Source organism: Nothobranchius furzeri, chromosome 10, assembly GCF_043380555.1.
Source record: "Nothobranchius furzeri strain GRZ-AD chromosome 10, NfurGRZ-RIMD1, whole genome shotgun sequence".
Taxonomy (NCBI): Eukaryota; Metazoa; Chordata; class Actinopteri; order Cyprinodontiformes; family Nothobranchiidae; genus Nothobranchius; species Nothobranchius furzeri.
Window position 1 is genome coordinate 61,152,933 of NC_091750.1, and position 22,862 is coordinate 61,175,794.

General features: G+C 42.1%; 1 protein-coding gene across 1 annotated transcript in view; it reads left to right on the top strand.

Annotated features, from left to right (window-relative positions):
* The first annotated feature begins 312 nt into the window (after nucleotides 1-312).
* The window catches only part of LOC107386906 (reticulon-4 receptor-like 1), a 157,116-nt gene continuing 134,566 nt past the window's right edge, over nucleotides 313-22,862 (top strand). The window contains exon 1 of the mRNA XM_015961570.3: nucleotides 313-889. Within this exon, the coding sequence (XP_015817056.1) occupies nucleotides 877-889 (13 nt within the window). The 5' untranslated portion in view covers nucleotides 313-876. The remainder of the gene's footprint in view (nucleotides 890-22,862) is intronic.

Consider the following 22,862-nt stretch of genomic DNA (forward strand, 5'->3'; position numbering starts at 1 on the left):
ACCTACTTAAATTTGAAGTTGAGAGACACTGAGCCAGGATGAGAGAAAACAAGAGGAAAGGTAAGAAGAGAAGGGCTTTAAATGGATTGTAATTGAAGGTTTCTGTAATATTGTTTAGAGACCACAGAGAAGAAATTGAATTCTGGGAAGAAAAAAAGTCCGGGGGGGGGGGGGGGGGGGATTTTATTATGAGGGCTTTTTCTATAATTGGACCATGAACATATCTTCCTGTCATACCAATAAAAGAGAAACTCTTTTGTAGAGACAGCGGGAGGAGAGAGAGATGCTGTGGCATTCATCAGACACATCTCACTGCGGGAGGGAGGGGGGGCTGAAGCCTCGGTGCTCTCCGGTAACGGAGACAGAAGACGGAACTGACTCATGCTTCAGACCTGCAGCTGAAAACCCGACAGGAGCACGGTGATCAGGACGTAACTGAACTTTTCTTTTTATTTGGGCTTTTGGACAACATATTTGTACGTGATTGAAATAAAGTCATGTATCTTGTTAATTCATAAACACCAGATGGCGATGAGCTGAAATCTTACTCCGAGTGTGTTGGGACGGGACCAGCTTATTTCCATCAATTTTTTGGTCTATTTCATTAAAAAAAAAATAAAAAGAGAGAGATTGCGGACAACTTCGTTGGCATTGGTGGATGATTTTGCTATTATTTTCACCAAACGGATCCTCTACTTCCTCCCCCATATCACCTCTGTTCTATTTTATTTTGGAGGGGACACCGATTTCTTTTACTGAGCAGAAATCAGCCACCGAGGGGACCAGAAGCAATCAAAACAACCGAATCCAGAGCTGCTCGGGACGCAGGATGCTACTTCAGCTCGGATAGACAGACGGTCCTCAGCCGCTGCCAGGATGTTCCGGAGAGGTGAGTAGGGTGTGTTTTGGAGCTTTGTAGCGCTCGAGCGAGAGTTCTCCCAAGTGTTTATTAAAATTTTTTGGGGGGTTATTAGTATTTTTTTAATTTTTGGATCAATTGTGTCAAACATGCCGCTGCCCTGTGAGAATTTAGCCTCCAACCAGCCGTCCTTTATCCGCTCCGGCTGCCTTAACACTGAAAAGGAGATTAAATATTTATTCACTTCATGTAAACTTATTCTTAAAATAGCGAGGCGCTGCCGCACTGCAGTTTGCACAGAGACTTGCTGTCCGCACGAGGAAGGCGGCGCGTGCAGCTCACACGAGCGCGTGAGTGGCGGAGATGTGAAAAAAATAGGGCGCGCGTGGATGAAACAGGCGATGAGAGAGAGGAGAGGGAAAGAAAAAAGTTCGTTATTTAAGTTATTTCAGTTTGTTTGCGCCATTTGGGAGATTCTGGTGTCCGCGCACAGATGTGGCTGTCGGTGTGCGCACGCGCGCGCTCTAGTTTGTGGTTAAATTGGCGTGACAGAAGGAGGAGATCAGCCTAGCAGCAGTAATAGCAGCAGAAGGGTATTTGGCCTCTGCTTTTAAAGAGAGTGTTGGGAGATGGTGCTCTCCCAGAGAGCCATGAGAGATTAAAACTATTGGAAGAGTAGCCCGAGGCACAGCGGCGCGCGCTCAAACCCTGCTGTTGACTCAGACACCCAGTCGTTTAATGGTGAGGAAAAAAAAGTTTTTACCACAATGACCTTGTCTTTGCACTTGGTTTGAAGGCAAATGGACAATATCAATTATAAAAGCCCCAAACACCCAAAATGTTCCGTCACCTAACTTCCAGGGGCGACTCTAGGATGTGACCTTTAGAGGTCCTCAGCCCCCAGCAGCTGATGGCACCCCTCTAAGTTCTATCCAGTTTGAATATAATATTTTTTTAAACAGCTGACCAGGCAAAAGGTAATTGTGAACTTTAATTAATCAGCAATTTAACTGGACATGTTTGTTAGTAATGATTAAAGAATGAGTCACAACAAATCCCTTAAACCCCTAAATTAATCTCTTTCCTATCAATGTGAAAACAAATGTTAAGTTTCACCTCATTATAATAAAATAAAAATAATAAAAATTAAGAAGATTAACTTTTATCAATCTAATGTACATAAAATTATGATAAACATGGGCCCCCCTCAGGGGTGGGCAGTTATTTTTCTTAAGGGGCCCCATAAGTAACTTTTATACTGTTATATCAAAGCATAAACGTGATGATGAACAGAAAATTTGTTTCATCTGCTGCTGATAGACAGTGGATGTAGTGGTTGCTTTCAAAATAAAAGCTTGTTTTAAAGTCAAAACATCATATTTGAAGAAATTTATGTTTAATTTTGGCATGCAATGATTCAAAGTTGACTGGTTTGTGGGCCATTTTGGCCTGTCATTATTGTTCCATCTTTGAAAACATTTTGCTTCTTTAATGCTAAATGGAGCCGGGTTGTAATTTAGGAGTGCCAAAGCTGCATCTAAAATGTCCTTAAACAGAATTATTTTAGGGTTACTTTCTGAAACATGATCAGCGTGTTATGAACACAGACAAGTAGAGTATTCAGGCTTATTTATTTTATCCAAATTTAGCACCAAGAGGTTTAGTGTGAAACTTTTGTCCCAAACTAACCAAATCAATGCTGGATTTTGATTAAAAGGAAAGATAAAGGGAGATGAAGCAGGTCTAATTACCTATGTCCCAAAATACTCCACTGATTAAGCAAATAAAGTAAAAATAAAAAAACAAGATGTATTTTTGTGGTATGGAGTGGTGACTCATCTGCCAACAACTCCTCCCTCCAAAAAAGCAGAGCAAAGAAAAAATACTGTAGGTATGCTAACGGCAGCTTGTCAGAGAACTGTTTTGTGGTGATTGTATAGAGCACGGTGGCTGAACCCACAGAACAAAAACCTTCTTTAATAGAGATACTGGAAGTCTGTCATTTGTCATTTCAGTGTGGCTCAAAGCAGAGCAGCGACACGCGAGTGCCCGTCCTGATCTTTAGCCTGCCCTGACGGCTCGTGTCAGGGCACAAGCTGGGCGATTTTCTCATTAGGAACAGGACATAATGGGCTTGACAAGGAGCTGATTAATGTTGTCATATATGTTTGTGTGTGTGTGTGTGTGTGTGTGTGTGTGTGTGTTTGCGAATGACAGCGGGGACTTGTGAGCTTCTGGGAGACATCCTTCTGTTTTAATCTTCCAGCAATTCTAGATGGATAGCACCCTCCCACCCGTACACCCGCACACACAGCAAAAATCACCCGGTGTTGAAGGCTTATGCGTTGCTTTGTTTCTCCTCCCACAAATGTGTCACTGTCAGTCACGATAATGGAATTCAGAGTAATTCAGCCTGAGATAGTTATCTTTATCTGCCACTTTTACCTGCAACATTTCAACACCAGCGAGATTAAACAAGAGCCAGAAAGTGGAGAGAAGGGGGATAAGTGTTTTTGTGTAATGAAAACTCTTTCTGTCATCGACTTCTTGTATGCTTCTTGTTCTTTCTCCATCTCTGTGCTCGGCCAGCTCCTCCTGCCAGCTCCAGAGAGGTCTGGCAGCCTGGTTTGGGTAGCTCCTGGAGCTCTGTTTCCAAACTTGTTTGGAGCTGGATTTGTTTCCCTCACTTGACTTTCCCCCCGTTTCCCAACATTAAAGATGTCTCTTTATTTACTGTTTTACATGATGACAATATCTGGGCAAAAGCAGCAAAAATTGCTTTATTAAATCTAAGGTTTAGTACATACAAGCATGATAACATGATCATAGCCAGGTTGTAAAATGAGGAATAATAACTTCATAATTTTTGAATTAAAAAGGTCAAAATGCAAACATCAGGGTCTTTACTAGCATTTAAATCCATATTTTAACCTTGTGTATGACGGCAAAGTCCTGTTGTTCTAAACAAGCCCAAATCATCATCATTCCAACTCCATGCTTCACAGCTCGGGTAGGTGTTCTGCGTTGCACCACCCCACTAGTCTTTGGATTCAGATCAAGTTTTATGCCTATCTTTGTTTCCAATTGCACTGTTGTGATTTTTTTATACCAGGAAATTCTTGGATTTTTCTTATTGTTGGTAACAATTTGAAATGTTTTCAACTGATTGCATTGTTTACTGTAGACCAATGGACTCCTTTGGAGATGGTTTCATGACCCTTCCTAGGGAGCTGAGCAGCAACATTTGTTTCATTGAGGTTATTGTTATCAGCAAATAGTCAAAAACTCGTCTTGATATAGGGAGCCTAAGACCCTTTCCGGTCGGTTCGTGGGTCCCCGGAAGAATGATAAAATGAATGCAAGTCAACGGGACTGAAAGAGCTGTTTTCTAATTTGCTTTGGGTTACGCCCTGGACCGCACATATGTTCTACTTCAATTTAAATGAAAAGGAATGATGTGTGTTTTGACCACGCCAGTCACGTACTTTGAGATTTATCAGCTTGTAGGGCTACACGATATTAGGAAAAGCTGCGATATTCGATAACAGTGCTTAATATTGCGATATCGATATTACTCACGATAAATGAACAAATACTAAAGTATGCAGTGTTGATGTCATCCGGCGTGTGATGTCTGCTCTGGGTTCAAAGCAAACAAAAACTAATGCATGAATTCCATTACAACATAACATTTTCATTGCAAAAATATGCAGCTGCACCTGCTACTGTATTAGCAGCAAAACAACAAACTGCATGCATGCAGTTTCTCAGTGACTTTAAAACATCCCCTCCACCATAAAAATTTTTCTGATGCTCCAAATACAGAAAAACATCCCTTACCAGGGTTATTTGAATAAATAAAAAAATCTGAAAATAAGTTTGAATGTTAAATAATAGTTAACATCACTTAAATGCAACAGCAAATTCTCTCATTGCTACTGAGCATTTTCTCCACTTATGTGGTTATGATATAAGGCCGTTGCTGTAATTGGGAAGTGAACTGTGATGGGCCAAACTAGGAGAATATTAAGATTTTCTGAGGGAAAGAAAAAAACAATTGTCTACCTTTCAGAAGAGGAACTGGCAAAAAAAAATTACATGGAAAATATGTGAAAACGTTTGTTTTTAACCCCAAATTGAACAAGTTTACCTAGATCTTAAAAAGCAGCTCAGATGATGAAACTGCAACTATGATTCTGATAACAAGCTAACAAATTGAACTAGCTCCTCTAAGATAACCGGCTAGCAGAGCTTCTGACTGACAGTTTATGTGCAGCAGCAAATCAACTATCCTGATTAAAAAGGTTATAAAAGCTCATAAATGAAAAATCACTTTGATGTGTGGGGGAACTTTTCCAGGCCCTCTTTAGCAGGGTGGGACTGGGAGGAGAGTGCTGTAGCCTTTTAACCATCACCACCTGGTGGAACACTAGCGACATGAAGGTGGGTTGGTTCACCGGCACGTATCGGAGTCAGTTCGGTAAAAATGATTAACGACACCGAGTGGACTCACGTTCACGTTTGAAAGCAGCGCTGATTCCAGAAACATCAGCACAAAGTGTGTTCGTTGCTCTGAGCCAGCATGACGAACAAGGGAACAGCGCCGCAAACTCTGTTCGGGTGTTGCTTTCCAAAAGAGTCTATGTAGGGGGCGGGCGTATTACGTGAACGGAACCATCTGATTGGCCACATATCAGAAGAGCTACATTTGATTGGTCAAATAATACTTCCGCGTAAAAAACAGAGCTGGTTTACAAAAAGCTGATGTATGACACAGATGGAAATGTTTGAACCAAAAATTTATCGCTGTTTTTGCCGTGTTTTGCGATGGGCCTATCGCACGTCCTGTTATCGCGATGACGCTAATTTTTCGATATATTGTGCAGCCCTATCAGCTTGTAAAAGTTCATAATTAGCATGACTACAAATCAGACGTCTTATATGACATCACCACATAATCCCCTCTCCCCTCCTCTTGCGTAGCTGCTACTTATCACATGGCCAGATTTATAGTGGTTACTACCTCCGGAATGAAGGATTTGAAGTTTGCTGAACATGCAGCCGTTGTTCCTCAGTTTTTCTCTGTCTGGTTTAGTGACGTCACTTTGGTGATGTGCATTTGTAGTCCTGGACTTATTTTTACACAAAACCTAAAATAATGTTCCCCCCATTCAAAAATAAGTGCTTTCTTGATATCAAAATGTGTCTTTAAAATTCACGGACATTATGTGAAATCCATGGCACATAACAAGCGGAATTAGAAAATTGCATTTTTCGACCCATTGACTTGCATTAATTTTTCCGTTAGTCCGAGGACCCATGGTCCAGAAGTAGATGGGCGTGACTTGGGCTCCCTATAACATGCTGATTATTAGTAAAGTAGAAGTTGATTTATTTAGCTCCTGTTAATGTTGTTTATTGCAATAGTTGCAGTCACTGCGTGTACTTCACATTTTACACACACAGTTATCCAGTTTTTTTTTTAATTAATGAAGTCACAAACAGTAATATGTCTAAGGTTGCATTCTCCTGATTTTTAAGAATGTGTAAGAACCTGATTATTTGTACTTCTACAATTGAAAGTGTGTGTGTTTTTATCAAGAATCTGGCGATACGATATATATCGTATTAAAGGTGAGATGATACGATATATTGCGATACTAAAAGTCAGACGACATTTGGAATTTAGAAAGACAACATTTAATTGGAAAACTCAGACCAGACGCTTCCGAGACACATCCAGTGTTATTGTGAAATCTCTTTGTTCCATTATAATGAAGACGGTAAAAATTTCTGCTAACAGTCAGAGTTTGAAAAGCACAAAACCCTAAAAATTACATTAAATGCTTGCATGTAAATTCTCAACACAACATTGTGCATCTAAATATTGATATAGTGTCATAACATGAAATATTGCAATAATTCAGTGTATCCATATTTTCTTGAATCCTTAATTGAAAGAGTGCATCTTTTTAGCACCATGACTGTATAATTTAACGTACTAGCACAACTGCATATCTACATTGCTTGATTATAAAAAGTCAGAACGTTATGTAAAAAACATTATTACTCGTGTAGCAACTCAACAAATTCTGGTAGTATTTGATTTAAAAGGCAAATGCTGAAATTTCATTTTTTTTAAATCATTTTCTTGAACCAGTACAGGGCCGTTGCTAGCTATTTTGGTGCCCTAAGCACAAAGGCTACGTGGTGCCCCCCCCCCCTCGCAGAAAAAACAACACAATAACACAGTATGTGCAAGCGCTTCGCCTTAAATTCTCTTTAATTCTCTTGTATGCACAAACTGCTTATTATTTCCAAAAAGTAGGATTGATATTTACATAATATAAAATACTCAACGCAGGAACTCCATATTGTTATTATTTAGAACTATGTAACAGGTCCGCACACCACAAGCACCGGTTGTGGCACATGTGTTTCTCCAATGTAATTTTCAGATGCTTTTTCAGATCCAGGACTCACTCTGCCTTCAGAAGTGCTGTCTGTGGGCTGTGCTCGGTCTGTAGGTGTGCTTGTACCTTGTAATGTTTATGTTTATTTATTTAGCAGATGCTTTTATCCAAAGCGACTTACAATTTATAACCTATAGGGCATGTTGTGGTCTCCTGGTCAGGGCTGGGTGATGTTGTAGAAGGTTCAGACGTGATGGCTGACAACTGATCTTGAGCTCTTGAACTGCTGGTGGATGGCTGATCTGAACTTTTGGCTTGAGCTCCTCCTTGAATGTACTTGTTCATTGAGCCTGCATTCAGACACAAAAAGATAATTTGTCATATTCATTCTATAATAAGATAAAAGTTTTAAACCATGGTAAAAATACTGCAATAGATTATTTATAAGTTTATATTGGCTTATAAATCACTGGCATGTGAATTTTCTTTTTTTTTCTAAATGACTTGGACATGTCTTTAACCCTCCCACTGTCTTTATGGGCGACCCTGCGAGGAAAGTGGACCATTGAGCAGGATTGATGGTTTATCCCTTGAGGTCCTTGTGGCAGGGGTGAGGTGGTGCCCTGCCACATGGACCCAAGGGATAAACCATCAACCCTGCTCAATGGTCAATTTTCCACGCGGGCTCACTCCCATTAGGACAGTGGGAGGGTTAAAACCACAACAACAAGAATTACTAAAAGCCTTTAATCTAAAAAAAGATGTTTGCGCCGTTGCCAGACGCCATTTTTGTCTAGCTAAAAAATTCCAGCATTTCACGGTGCAGTCGGCATTTCCACCTTTTTTCTGATTGGTTATTTTTGAGCTCGCTAGTCCTACCCCTCATGTGCCTTTCAGACTAGTTCTCCGTGTTGAATTAAACAGAGAACGAGTCTGGCAGGCAAGGCTAGATAGTTTTAGGAAAAACATCTAAAAGTTTGGAGAATTCAGCGCTAGAAGTCCAGAGTTGTACCCGTAAACTTCCACAAAACAAACCAAAGGATGTAAAACCTAAAAGAGTGACAGTTGCTCAGTTCTGAGTTTCTTTTTTCAATAACGACTAAGTCGTTTTATGAATATTTATTCACATTAGCATTTCAGATAATGATTTCCCTGGGAAGTTAATGTCACACTGAATCTTCCTCTTTGTTTATCACGTCTGTGCATTACATTTAAATGACGACTGTGACTCCGAGGTGCACAGATGTTGATCCAGTTACCTTTCACCACATGAATTATCTTTGCTTGATGTGCCTCCTACAGATTAGAGCCTTTAGCATCTGATCCGTGCAAGACTTGAGGACAAAAAAGGGAAATCATTTTGCAAAGATTTGATGTATGAAAGTCAACTAAATGAAAAAAAAAAAGGATATCTGTGAAATTGGATATGCGCTGATCACTTTGTACAATGAACCCAACAAACTGGAGTAGAGTTAGAAAGCTGTGAAACATGGAGCTTTGTCAATGGACTCAGTGCAGATGCGAGTCAGGTGACTCTATGTGTTTATGCGTTCATCTGCAACACGCTTCAGGAGTGAGTTATGTCACGTTTTACCCGTCTTGTTGCATTCTTTCTGGTTTCCCACATTTCTAACTCAATGGACTTAGATTATCTGTTATTATGAGTAACTCACGTGCCTTCAGTTTGATTCAGAAACTAAATTTTGCATTGTCAAAAGACAAACTGTTGTACTCAGGCAAAACTAATAGAATTATGGTAGGCTAATTTACACAAGATCTATGTGACTGCTGGTATTTTTATGGAAGGAAAATTGAATTTACAAAAGTTTGTTAGCAAATAAATAATAACTGAATGATCGTATAAAGAACTTTCAAGGCCCAGTGTGTGATATTTTTACCAGTTTACTATCAAATGCTGTGTTTCCAGTTCACAAACTCGTCCTTTCTCACTAATACTTCTCACCAACATCAATTCGAAATATTCCTCTCAACTTGAAATTATACATTTTCATATACATAAACTGAGGTCAACGCTCCATGGTCCCCCACCATCTTAAAATACAGTAGCTGTTTAGGGACATACAAGCTCCACGGTACCCATTTGGACTATGGCTGTAACCTGAAAGAACCAGCAGAGGCCAGCAGTGCGCCCTGGAAGCATGAAGTCTGCTAATTCAACTAAGAAATAGAAAAGAATAGCTACACCGTTGCTGTACTTGTTAGTTTGAATAACAAACTATTAAATCAAAAGACACACAAAATTTGTCAGTTCGTCATCATGTCCAACACAAGGAAGCTGCATATGTTCAGACCCCCGCCCGCTATTATCTGGACGCCAGCCTCCGATTAGTGTCTCTCATTCCCAAACTCACCTCAAGTTGTTCATTTGTTTTTTCCTAGTACCAGAACTCCCGACCCGGTCCTAACGTGTCCGTTCCAAAGTACTTCTACTCAAGTCTCAAATTCAAATAAAAAAAAAACTTTAATCATCCCCGAGGGGCAATTATTTCAGTACAGAAGAATTGGTACTGTGGTCATTCGCAACAAGAGTCACGCTACCGTTAATTAGATGAAAAGGGGATCACATGACAATAAATTGGGGGAGGGGAAAAAAGGCACACCAGAGTTACTCCCAGCAGGGCGTAGCTTTACTATGCAAAAAAAAAAACCCCGCCTCAAACATATAAGCACGAACATCAACAATTCACAACATGAGACACAGAGAGGAAGGCGGCGGGGGTGGGGGGTTCTGGGATCCTGTTTCCCCAGCGAGAGCAGCCCTATAGCGCTCAGCCACTGTAGCCACAGGTGGGAGGGAGATCTTGGGAGGAGCGCAGAGCACATTGACACCTGCAGGTTGATGACCTGTACCTGTACCTTTTGTGGCTGTGAAGGCAAATTTAGAGGTTACATAAGTCGCCATGTCTTTGTAAACAACTTGGAAGTGCTGCTAAGTCTAGGTACTTCTGCAAACCTACACTAGTAACATAATCACAGACTGACTGTGACCTGGCTTTGTTGCTACTGGACTTGTAAGAAATAATATTTTTTGTCCAACAGTGGGGGACTTTTTACTTTGTGGTTTATTCTAGTATTAGTGTTAGCTCGTTGTTGGCGCTAGCTATAGCAGGCTGCTGCAGGGCTGTTTACCACAGTTGGAATTCCACTTTTAACTAGTAGGGTGGAGGAGCAGGAAACTGGCTACTGTTGCTTTAAATGCTAAAGGCTTTTTCTTAACTCAGGTGTAAATTAACTTTAAATAAATTCAGACTTGGAAACTTTCTGGCAGAATTAAATTTCTACTGAGAGTCATCCAAATTAAATGTTTTAGATCTTACTCCACATCTGGATCGGTTTCATTTAATGTGTTTTTGAATCACACTGTCAGATCCGTGCCAGTGCATCTGATGGGGATGTGTCAAAAGACAAATGTCACATCCCTGCTTCCTCCCTCAGCGCTGACAGCTGCATTGGCACACATACATTACGCCTGCAGGCTGTTGTCAAATCTACAGTCAAACAAGCTGCTGTTGCTCTTTTGTGTTGCTCTGAGTGTGTTTACTGGCATCTACGAGCGCCTTGGTGGATGATAATAACATAAGGATTTGTGACAGAATATTTATGAGGGTCATGAAACACCAAATGGCGGAGTAATTGAGAGCTGAGATTGATCCAAATTTGCTCCTGCAGCACCGGCATCCCGAGGCAACGGACAGCTTTTACAAACTGAGAACTAATGCGGAAAATAAGGAACCTTGTGTAAAATCTGTGGACGTATCTCATCAGGGAACTTAATCCTCTGGATTTAGATGACTGATCTAGACTTCATTTGATAATCAATTATCTTTTATGTGAGTCAGATCAGAGAAAAGGTTGGAATGGATCACCACACACACACTCAGCTAGCGTCCATGTGCCGGCTGTGCATATCAATGACCTTTGCGACTGCTCCTCCTGCTTCATCTCAAGGTTACTCATTCTTTCCTCTGTCTGCTGAATCCCCGGCTCAGCACGCTCCACCTGCTTCATCCTGGCTTTTATTCAGTTGCACAACAGTTTTCAGCAAACCTGTGTTGCGTTCACAATAGATACAACACGTGTAAAAATGTTAACATAATTACGGGGACTTATGCGTTACGGCTCCAAGCCCTCGCAAACACCTTGGGGAAAAAAATTAATGAGCAGAACCTGTTTTGATGCTAAATAAACAAACTGAAAGTGCTACAAATGAAGTTGTACAGAGCTTGAAATGACATTTCATAATGGCCCTGTGGTGTTTCATTAATTTCCTGCCAAGAAACGTTTTATCTCACCTTTATTTTTACACGCAATAATGAGGGATCATATGAGGATTTTGTATTCCGTGAAATCTCCTAATTTGGTGTGTAATCTGTTACTCAGGGATTAGATTGTGTTATTAAGTGAATGCACAACAGTGCTGTCCAAAGTTTCCATTTGAGTTTGACGAGAGCAAAAGCCTGATCGGTTCTGACACAATTAGGACATTACTCATTGGACACACTGTGTGTTTTGAAGATTAGAGAAATGCTGTTGGGAATTATTTTTAGTTTAAACCATTTAATCCTAAAACAAAACCTATTTACCTTCATCTCCTGCAATTCAATAGTTTTTTGGTATTTTATAAAAACCTTTTTTTCACTTAGATTATTGTATTATTACCGGTAGATGTTTGGAAACATCTTGCAGTATGTTGGAAAATTATTAAAGGGATAGTTTTCATGTTTTTAAATCATTTTCCTGAGATGCGTTAAGTGACAGTGTGACATAGATCTGTCAGGATTTTCTAACCCTAAAGTTTCACCGTCATCAGAAGCTGATGCAGTCGACAGGTGTCAGAGACTATTTTCATGTTCAGCCTGCATGCTAAACTCACAGTAAATAATTATAATCAGAAATAATAATTAGAACATGGCTTTTCAGTGTTCAACACCTTAAAGAACCAACCCCTGCAAATGAGGTCAATCTAATACATTTAGACTCTAACATGATACCTCCTTATTTTCAGATTGAATGGCAGAAAACTTTTTATGTTTTCCATCCGTCTTTTTGCCCATTTATCCAATGCTGGGTTGCTATGGTAACAGGCCCACGAGGAAAACCTCGACATCCCCCTTCCCAGTGACACTCACCAGCTCCTCCTTAGGGATCCAAGACGTTCCCACGTCAGAGAGAATATATAATTCCTCATGAGAGTTCTTTGTAAATCCAGGTGGATCAGAGGGAGTGGAACGGGACGCCTGAACCACCTCTGCTGATTCAAGGAAGAGGAATAGTGGCTCTGCAGAGCTCCACATCTCATAACCATGGTCAGACCCATAAATCAAGAGTTTTTCCTTTTCATTCTGCTTTTTCCTCCACGCCCTCATTACTGCAAATGAAGCCTCTATTCCTCTGTCCATCTCTCACACCATCCTACCATCACTCATTAACATGACATCAAAATACTTAAACTCCTCTAGGCTAAAGTCACTCCTAGCCTCAGACTGAGGAGCTGATTTATGTCCCGTTTGCTTCTTTGTGCACACGGAAGGTCATGACTTAAAGACGCCAACAGAAACACGACATCTGCAGACAGCAGAGATGAAACCCTGTCCCCAGGCACCCCCAACAGGGCTGGAGACACAGGAGAGTATTAGAACACTACTGATTAATGAAGTGCCAAAAATACATGAAATAAGGATTTGTTTGGGACCTCTTACAGTGTATGACTCTTAGTTTGGTCTTATTTTGTTTAAACATTGTTTAAATGTTTATCATTTCTTCCAGGGTGGTGGTCCCCCCTATCTGGCCACACTCCTGAACAGACACTCCCCATCACGCGCTCTGCGCTCCTCTGACCAAGGCCTGCTCGCTGTCCCTCGTTCTAGGTGTCATACTCGTGGGGACCGGGCTTTCTCAGTCCTAGCACTGTCACTCTGGAACCAGTTGCCACCCTCAGTCAGGCTATCCTCATCTCTGCCAGTCTTTAAGAGTCGCCTAAAAACACACCTCCTCCGCTTGGCTTTTCCAGAACATGTTTGATTTTGGCCCTCTTTTATGTCAAATTTATTTCACAGTTTTCATTGGTACACTCTATCCATTGTTTTACACATTTGTCCTGTACCAGAATGTTTCACCTATTTTGTAATTTGTATTTTGTAATTTGAATTGCTTTTATTTTTGATTTATTCAATATATTTACCTTCAACTGAACCATGTTCAGCGCTTTGGGCTTCCTGACAGGGTTGCGGAAGGCGCTTTATAAATAAAGCTTTGATTGATTGATTGATATTTTATACCCTTTGATTCAATAGTTTGTTTAGGTTTTCCTCTTGTGTTGGTTTAGTTTCCTAAGTTTTGGGGAAGCTTTGTCTCAGTTCTTATTTTCCGTTATTTGCTTTAGAAGATCAGGATCTCTTTGCTTTCCAGATTCATCGTTAGTTTTGAAACCAGAATTTTCATTCCATCAAAGCGTTTCATCATTTTGTCCTTCGGCAGCCTCGCCTCCATCAGCGCGCTCCGGGGCAGCTGTGGCTACACTGTAGCTCATCCCCACCAGCGTGTGAATGCGTGGATGACTGATTGTGTTGTAAAGTGCCTTGGGGGGTTGTATAACCCTAAGAAGGCCAGCCTTGACTTCTCGCACAACCTTTAAATCTAAACTTATCAGGTTACAGTTGACTGCTGCTCCCAGAATGCTCTTATTTACACACTTTCACACACATATATTCACTTACCCAGCTCTCTTCACAGCTGCGCTTGAGCTCTTCTTCCACCCAATAAATCATCACCCAACATAAAAAAATAAAAAACTTTTGCAACACGCAACCTGGATCTGGAGACATATAAATTGAGTTTTTTTTTTGCCTGGATGGGGTTTGTATCCAGGCTGCATTTTGGAGAAATGCTCTTTTCATCACAATATGTGGAGCTCATTAGTGCATGTTTGGGTGGTTCAGGCTATGATTCTACCTTCTTTAACCAACAGATTTGTCTGATCTGCTGTTACCTTAGACTAGACTCATCCCTGTCATATAGCATCTACAGTTGCTGTTCTGTATACATACGGTTGACTAATTTGTGTTTGCCTCAAGAGCTGGCTGAACAGCCAGTAGGAAGATGCTGTGGGAATAGATTGCCCAATTAAATGAGACATCACCCCCTATCAGGAATCTTGCGGACGCCTTTGATTGCAGGTTCACTTAGCAACAGCTGGGGCAGGCTGTGCTTTTAGTGTGTGTGTGTGTGTGTGTGTGTGTGTGTGTGTGTGTGTGTGTGTGTGAGAGAGAGAGAGATAGAGTGAGAGAGGGAGAAGGTGAGAGAGAATTGGAGACAGAGAGATACAGAGAGAGAGAGAGAGAGAGAGAGAGAGTGAGAGAGAGAACTGGAGAAAGAGAGATACAGAGAGAGAGAGAGAGAGAGAGAGAGAGAGAGAGAGAGAGAGAGAGAGAGGGAGAAGGTGAGAGAGAGAATTGGAGAAAGAGAGATACAGAGAGAGAGAGAGAGAGGGAGAGAGAGAGAGAGAGGGTGAGAGAGAGAATTGGAGAAAGAGAGATACAGAGAGAGAGAGAGAGAGAGAGAGAGAGAGAGAGAGAGGGTGAGAGAGAGAATTGGAGAAAGAGAGATACAGAGAGAGAGAGAGAGAGAGAGAGAGAGAGAGAGAGAGAGAGAGAGAGAGAGAGAGAGAGAGAGAGGTGAGAGAGAGAATTGGAGAAAGAGAGATACAGAGAGAGAGAGAGGGTGAGAGAGAGATACAGAGAGAGAGAGAGAGAGAGAGAGAGAGAGAGAGAGAGAGAGAGAGAGAGAGGAGAGAGAGAGGGTGAGAGAGATTTGGAGAAAGAGAGATACAGAGAGAGAGAGAGAGAGAGGGAGAGGGTGAGAGAGAGAGGGTGAGAGAGAGAATTGGAGAAAGAGAGATACAGAGAGAGAGAGAGAGAGAGAGAAAGAAAGAGGGAGAGAAATATAAAGAAAGAAAGAAAGTGCGAGAAAAAAAAAAGAGAGATAGAAATAAAAAGAGAGCAAGAGAGGAGAGGGATAAAGAAAAAGAGAGAGAGGGAGTGTAGTGTGAGTCTGCATATATAAGCACAAAATTAATTTTTGATAAATAAGTTAAAATGTTTTTGATCATGTACTCCAACATGCATGCACTGTTGGGATTTTGTGTGTGTGTGTTTGTGTGTGTGCATGTGTGTGTGCGTGCGTGCGTGCGTGTGTGTGTGTGTGTGTGTGTGTGTGTGTGTGTGCGCACGCGCGCGTGCCTCAGGAATCTTTAGAGTAAATGTCAGAGCCGGTCCCCTAGAGAGGAGCTGTACCGTAGACCGAACAGATGCTGGTGTAGACGTGCAGAAGAAAATCAGAACGGAGCAAATAAAGTGTGAGACGCAGACAGAAAACAGTCGCAGGAAAGGAAGGGAGTGATTATTTGGAACCAGACTTCAGCTGGAGGGCAGAGGAATGCACTCTGAAGGAGGAAGAGAGCCAGTGGCAGGTGAAGATGGCGGAGCTGATGGGAGCTGATAGTGTGGGTGTGCGCTTCAATCTCTGCCTCTCCAGTTCAGGAACTTTGGTATTTTCTTGTCACCACAGGGGAAAGAGACAGTTGGATGAAGCAGTCGCTCGCAGCAGCATCCGCATCTGCTGATTAAAGTGAACGAGCCGCAGACATTTTTTGTCTGAAAAAGTGACGAGAGAGGATGGATTCAAATTTTATGTCTGTGTTCTGCTATAAAGGCAGCCTGGCTAAGGTTAAAAATAAAACTGGTGGCAGCTTGGCTGTTTAAAGTTTAAAAATACACTCACCGTCAGCTCGAGCTGGCTGAAAAACAAGTTACTGAATGCTGTCGTTGTTCTGGAAGTTCACTGAATGCAAACAGGTGAATAAAAGCTGCACTAATACCTGGTAGTTTGATCTACCTGCATGTAATCAAGCTTACTTAAAGGTGATTGGTCAATACTACTCAGGCAATTAGATTTTGAATATTGTAACATGCATAGATACATTAAGAAAGACATTAAAGACCAAGTTCCCTTGTTTTTTCATTGCATGTTCTGTTGTCTCTAGTGTGAATGAATGAATGTCTTGTGAGTCGATTTCTGTAGGGAAAAAAAGCTCTGGCGCTCCTGCTTCAGAAAATACAAGGAGAGGGGAGCAGAAGACAGCCGGATTTGGAGTCTTATTTACTAATATGTGGAAATCTCACCTCTGACTGGCTAACGACTCTACCACTGACTCTGTTTGCGTAGCAAAATTGATGTTTTATCTCCACAAACAACACAAGCCTGAAGGAGTTGTACTGTGTGGTAGGGCTCTCGCGGTTGAGGAATTCCCCCTGCGGTGATTCAGGGTGGCTTAATATTGCGGTGTGCGATATTATTGCAGCATTTTCTTTTTATTGCAATACTATCTAAACATAATGTTTACACATTTAAAAAAAGGTTAAAAATTGCCGTTCCTTCTTTTATAACACTTTACCGAATGCAGATCAAAGGGCAGTAACAACACAGATCGCAGTAACGTTTGTTTCTCCGACAGTCGGAGTCCGACTGAACTTAAAAACAACAAAATTCAGGAGAAGGTTAAACTTTTAAATGCAAATTTGGCTGCAGCATCTAACAAATAAGAAACAAGTCCCCATTTTGTTTAGTTGTTTAAAATCAAGCATAAAAAATTACATGTACCGGGCGCGGGGCACTATCATTTCACTTTCACACACACGAATGACGGTGCTTTATAGCTCGGTCACGTCCTTGTTACCCACAAGGAAAACCAGCATGTTAACCATATATGGTTTGAGAGAGGATCTGAGAGGGGTGGCAACATTTGCAGCAACACTGAAAACCCTCTCGGATGGTGCGCTCGTTGCACTAAAAGCTGCGAGTTGTGAAGCGCGTTCCATCCGCGAGCCGCATCACCGCGCGGAAAATGAATGCGTCAAGCATAAACCAAGCTTAAATCAGGCTTTACACACACGTACTTGCGTGCGACTCTGGCGAGCAAAGGGAATCTCTCCCGGTTGTTGCTCCACCATGTCAGGGGGGTTTCTTTAGGGTGGATGCATTCCTCCTGCAGGTAGCGAGTGAGCTCCAGCTCAGCTCAAACTCTCTTCGGGACGGTTGCAGAAGCAGTGCTTGTCCGGGACTTCAGCAGGTCTCCGAGCGTTTATTTATTTATTTATTTTTGCCGCTGCAGCTCTGTCTCGACCAAGGACTCTGGCTGCGCAGCAGCTGACGTACTGAAAACCAAAGTGCTCCCAAAGGAGCAAAGTAACGTTTCGTTTTGATACCAGTGCAGCCATCTTTCTCAACATGCATCATTGAGTTGAATCAAGTTCAGTAATCGCGGTGGCCCATGATGCAGCGCGGTGGGTTTCTTCATATTGCGATATTTCATTTTTGCGTTTACCGTGACAGCCCTACTGTGTGGTGGAGTTGTTAATGCTAACGGTTAGCTTCTACTAGCCGGGACGTTCTCAGCTGTTTCCTGGACACAAAACCAACAACCTTCCCCATTGTGAGTCAAGATGGGTGAGTCCATGAATGCTGAGTAACCCTGATGTAGATCTGCTGGGTAAAAAAAGGTACAAATAAAAATAAAACATTTCTACTTCCTGTCCTCTGTCCCTCCCCCGCCTCACATCTCCTCTCCTTCCATCTCTTCCCCTCAGTGGGAGACTCTGGCTTGCTCTGTACCTGTTGAATAATTGATGGATGTTTTTGGTTTTTGATAAGGCGTTTGGGGTCCGCAGCTCTCAGCAGGATGGGTTCGCTGCAGATCACACAGCTCGGCCCGTCCTTCTCGCCTCCCTGCTCTCCGCTCCGTCACCCTCTATTTTCTTTATCTTGTCTTACTCTGCTCCACATGCCAGTTATTCTGATATTCACCAAGCACATTCTCTCTAACATGTTTTCATGCACGTCTGTGCTGTAGCCAACAGCTCCAGCTCCAGGTTTCACTCCTGATAAGCCCGTTACTCATCTCCTTCGTCTGTTTACAAAGAACCACGTGAACATAAATAAATTAAGTATGCTGGATATTGTCATGGAAACAGAACTTGTGGAAACATAAATGAACAGTACAAGCTGTTTAACATGCTCAGATGAGCTGGATTCAGCACCCTCACTAGCTTTGTGGAAGCTGTTGCACAGATTTTGAGCCTCACTTCGGTTTTTGGTGCTTCTAAAGTTTTCAGTTTCACTGATTTGTCCGTGAAGACTTTGAGAGTTGTTGATTCACATGACTGGATTAAAGTTCGGCCTTATGAGGCGGGGAGTCGCTTGTTGATGGTTGGGGACAAATCTTGAGGTGTTCTGCTGAGAAAAAAGCTGGATCTGAAATCAGCATGTTGCAAACGCTGACGCCTGTGGCACACCGGAGCCGGGCCCGCCGCGCCTCCGTGCCATTTTAAATAGAAGCCATTATAGTTAATGAGAGTGGGCACACGGGGAGCGCCGCGTCACGTCGCGTCCCAGAAGTGCCGCGCCTAGGCCTATTTACAACGTTGTGGATTACTTTACAGCAGACATTGCGACGCGGAACGGCTTTACGGCACAAACTCAACCGCCGGCACAAACCCAGATGCAGTTTTGATAACTTTAAAGTACTATTGATCTTAAAATAACCAAATAAACAGCATACTTTCCCATTTTTCATAAATTTGAGTCCCACTAAACACGACAGCAAGTCTGATCACATACAAACAATAGAGTCACTTCCCGCTTTCTGTTCTCAAGTCCCACGCGATGTTGTGACTATCGCGCAACTTTCCAAGAAGCGCTCAGCGACGCGGCGTGTCCTGTGTGACCACTTGACTTCAAAATTTCGGGTGCGACACTGCAAGGCGCGTCCGGCTCGGGTGTGCCCCAGGCGTGAAACAGAAGGAAAAAAAACAAGGCAAATAAATCTATCTCGTACTCTCTTTTGAATTCACATCTTCCATCAACTTTTTGCAGCTTCGAATGACAAAGAGGTTTAAGATCTTGTGCCTGTGTCGGCTGTTGGAGTCCAGTGAACTCATAGTCATGTTCTAGAAACAAGTTAGAAAGGATCTGAGCTTTGTGACATGGTGCATTATCCTGCTGGACGTAGCCATCAGAACATGGTACACTTTGGTCATCAAAGTCGTGATATGGTCGGCAAAAATACTCAGGTAAGCTGTGGTGTTTAAACCTGTTTGAAACTGTGCCAGTGCTTTTAACTGGTGCGGGAGGGATAGCAGGGCCATTTTAATCTGTGAAGCACTTTGAGGTGCACTTTTGTAGGAAAGTGCTTTATAAATTAAGTTTGATTGATTGCTTGCTTGCTTGATTGATTGATTCAGAGTCATCAGGCCAGGAAACATGTTTTTTTCATATGGTCCAGATCTGGTGATCCTGTATGAACTGTAGCCTTGATTTCCTGTTCTTAGCTAACAGGAGTGACTCCTGGTGAGGTCTTCTGCAGCTGGAGTCCTCCTAGAACAGCCGATGTTGTTCAGAGATGATTTTCTGTTGACCTTGGTAGGAACCAGTGGTTATTTTAGCCGTTCCTCTCTATCATCCAGAACCAGTCCGCCCATTTTTTTCTGACCTTTGACATTAAAAAGACATTTCAGTCCATACAACTGACACTCACTGTTTTTCGCACTTTCTCTGTAAACCCCAGAGATGGTTGTGGGTGAAAATCCCTGGAATTTCTCAAACACTCACAGCAGCGCATCTAACGCCAACAGTGAAGTCTCTTAATGTGTGTGAATTTCACCGCATCAAGATACAAATACAATACACACTTATCCGTGAAATTCTGTGACTCCATCCATCTTATTCTGTCACTTCTCTAGTCACTTCTAATACGCCTGTGTCCTGATTTCAGTGAAGCAGGATGGGAGCTCAACTTTGATCCACCACTGATAAGACTCTGAGCCGACATCAGAGGTTTTTACGGAGCCAAGTTGGCATCTGTTTGGTGTTGTTGTCCAGTGCAACTCGAACCAGCAACACTTTTGTAAGTCTGCAGAATGTGTGTAAGGACACACACAACACTTTGTTTAAAGTGGATGGAATTTATGTTTTTAATAATTTTATTGTATTTTTTACCAAAACAGTCAAACTAATGTGTAAAACAGCTATGTAGGGGCTAGGGGTGGGAATTGATACGTTTTTATCAATATAAATGGCGTTGTTGATTCTGTCCATCAATCCAATTGCTTATCAATTCCAGAGTAGTTCAATAGGTGGCAAAAAACTAACTGCACACGGCTCCTGCATTATAACTGTCAGTGTCTTTATGATAAATAATCAGTTGCACCTGTATCGGATGGGATCATCTTTCCAAATGTCCACCTTTATGCTCCCTGTGAAGGCAGCCGTCTTCTGTTTGGTGCAGCGTTGCTGAACAGTAGCTTTTGTAGTAGTAGTAGTAAATCTCACCACAGGTCAGACCTTTGTCACTGGAGTCTGCTAGAGTGGAGGTGTGTATAGAAGGTAAATGATGCTAACATAGGCTGTGTTAGCTGATTGGTTACCTGCAGGATTAACAGGAGAGGACGTGCGAACGCCACCGTTGCTGCTGTGTTGAAATTCACTGGTCCGGAGCAAGTCAAAACCCATCAACAACTTGAAGTTATTGCATATTTTGTGCCAAAGTTACAAAGATGTTTTTTTTTTCAAATTGCTTCTTTTACTAATTTAGTGAATTCAATAAATGCTCAAATTTTACACGCACAAAAAAAAACTGCAGATGAGTTTACCACACTGAAACACCAGATTTAACACTAAAGCATTAAATTTTTAATACACGATCCATATCCTCCTTGGATTTAAAGCTCACACTGTGTGATCCATCCATGAAGTAAGCCTTTTTATCCAGTAACGTAATGGCTAAAAGTCGTTTTTCATGTATTATGGATGGTGTTTTGTCTGAACCACAGTAAATCTCAAACTCTGTGCTCCAGTATTCAGAAACGCATTAATTAATTAGCAAACATGCACAGAAACTAGGTTGAAACCTTTTCTCTTCAGCCAGTCCCTTAGCTCCTGATGCTTTCTGCTCCTTTCAGAGTTTCCTGTGCAGCAGAAAGTGCTCTGTGTCTGCACTGGCTCTCAACCAGAATGTGAGGGACTGAGGGAGACGGGTTAAAGAGGGAGAAGAGTTCATCAAGCCCCTGACAACAAGCCAATTCCTCCTGATTTACCACATCAATCCCCTTCTGTCCTGCTGTGTTACAACACACACACACGCACACACTCAGAAGCTGAGTTTTACCACGTTTTCTGTCTCACTCCGTACTGCAGTAAAGACAGCAGCAGCAGTAGCAGGTCTTACATAACTGCATCACTGCATTAACGAGCCCATCTGCTGTGTACTGGTGCTCACGCTTAGCTGTGGTGGTGTTTAAACGGTACCACCTAATAACCTGGTACCCCTCTTCTAAACTAAATCAGCCCAACCAGGGGAAACAGGACCAAATATCTCTTGATTGGTTTAATTCTTTAATTGTTTGGACACACCGTAATAACTGCAAGAGACTAGTTGATCAATAGCTGGTTGAACAAAGGGATGTTTCAGTCTTTATCACGCATTTTTCATAAATAGCTGGGAAAATGTTCACTCTGCAGGTAATTTTTAGGCTGAAATTTATATTTTAACAAGGTTTGTTCACAATAAATTAAAAAAAGTGCGCAAACTCCACCTGCCAAAATTGAAGTCAGCGCTACAACAATTGCAGTTCCCCCCTTATCCACTAGGAACTGGCACCAAAAAGGAGCATGTTGTCTTAATTCTCATTTAAACTGTGGGACGCAGGAGCCACCGCCAAGGACAAACAAAGACTGCAATGGGTAGTGCGCTCAGCGAAGAAAGTAATCGGATGCAGCCTTCCTTCCATACATGACCTGTACAACTCCAGGGTTCTGAGACGTGCAGGTCGGATAACAGCTGACCCCTCTCACCCTGGCCATGGGCTGTTTAAAACCCGACCTTCAGGGAGGAGGTTCAGGTCCTTCCAGACTAGAACCTTACGCCACAAACAGCTTCTTCCTCTCTGATGTAAGGCTCCTGAACAACCAATGAATAGCCAATTATTTGCTGATTATTTGATGTGTCCTAATGTAAATACTGCCTGACCTGACTTTGACTTGAATGTACGTTTGCACCTTGCCACAGAAACAAATTCCTAGTAGATAAGCCTCTCACCTACATGGCAATAAATCCCATTCTGATTCTGGAAGCCAGTTAGCCATGCGAGCGGGCTACCCTGTGGTCCCTGAAGCCCTTCTTGCTAGCTTCTTGGACTAGCGAAGTTAGCTTGTAGCTGCATTGGTTTAATTTGTTCCAACCCTGTTCCAAACTTAACAGCCCTACCCTCAGCCCCTCCTCTTTTGCCATTTTTGGACTGTCTGGGCTTGACTCGTCAAAAAATCAGTGGTGGGAATCCTCCATTTCTGGCTTCAGCTTGCCCCCTGGTGGAGCTATGGGTGGGCAATGTCTATATTTTTATATGTTGATGTTTAAAATGCATAGCACTTTTAGGGTCATGGCTGGTAGCAAATACACATTATTTCTGCCAAATTAACAGTTTAACACAAAATTGACAGCAGTGCATCATATTATATTG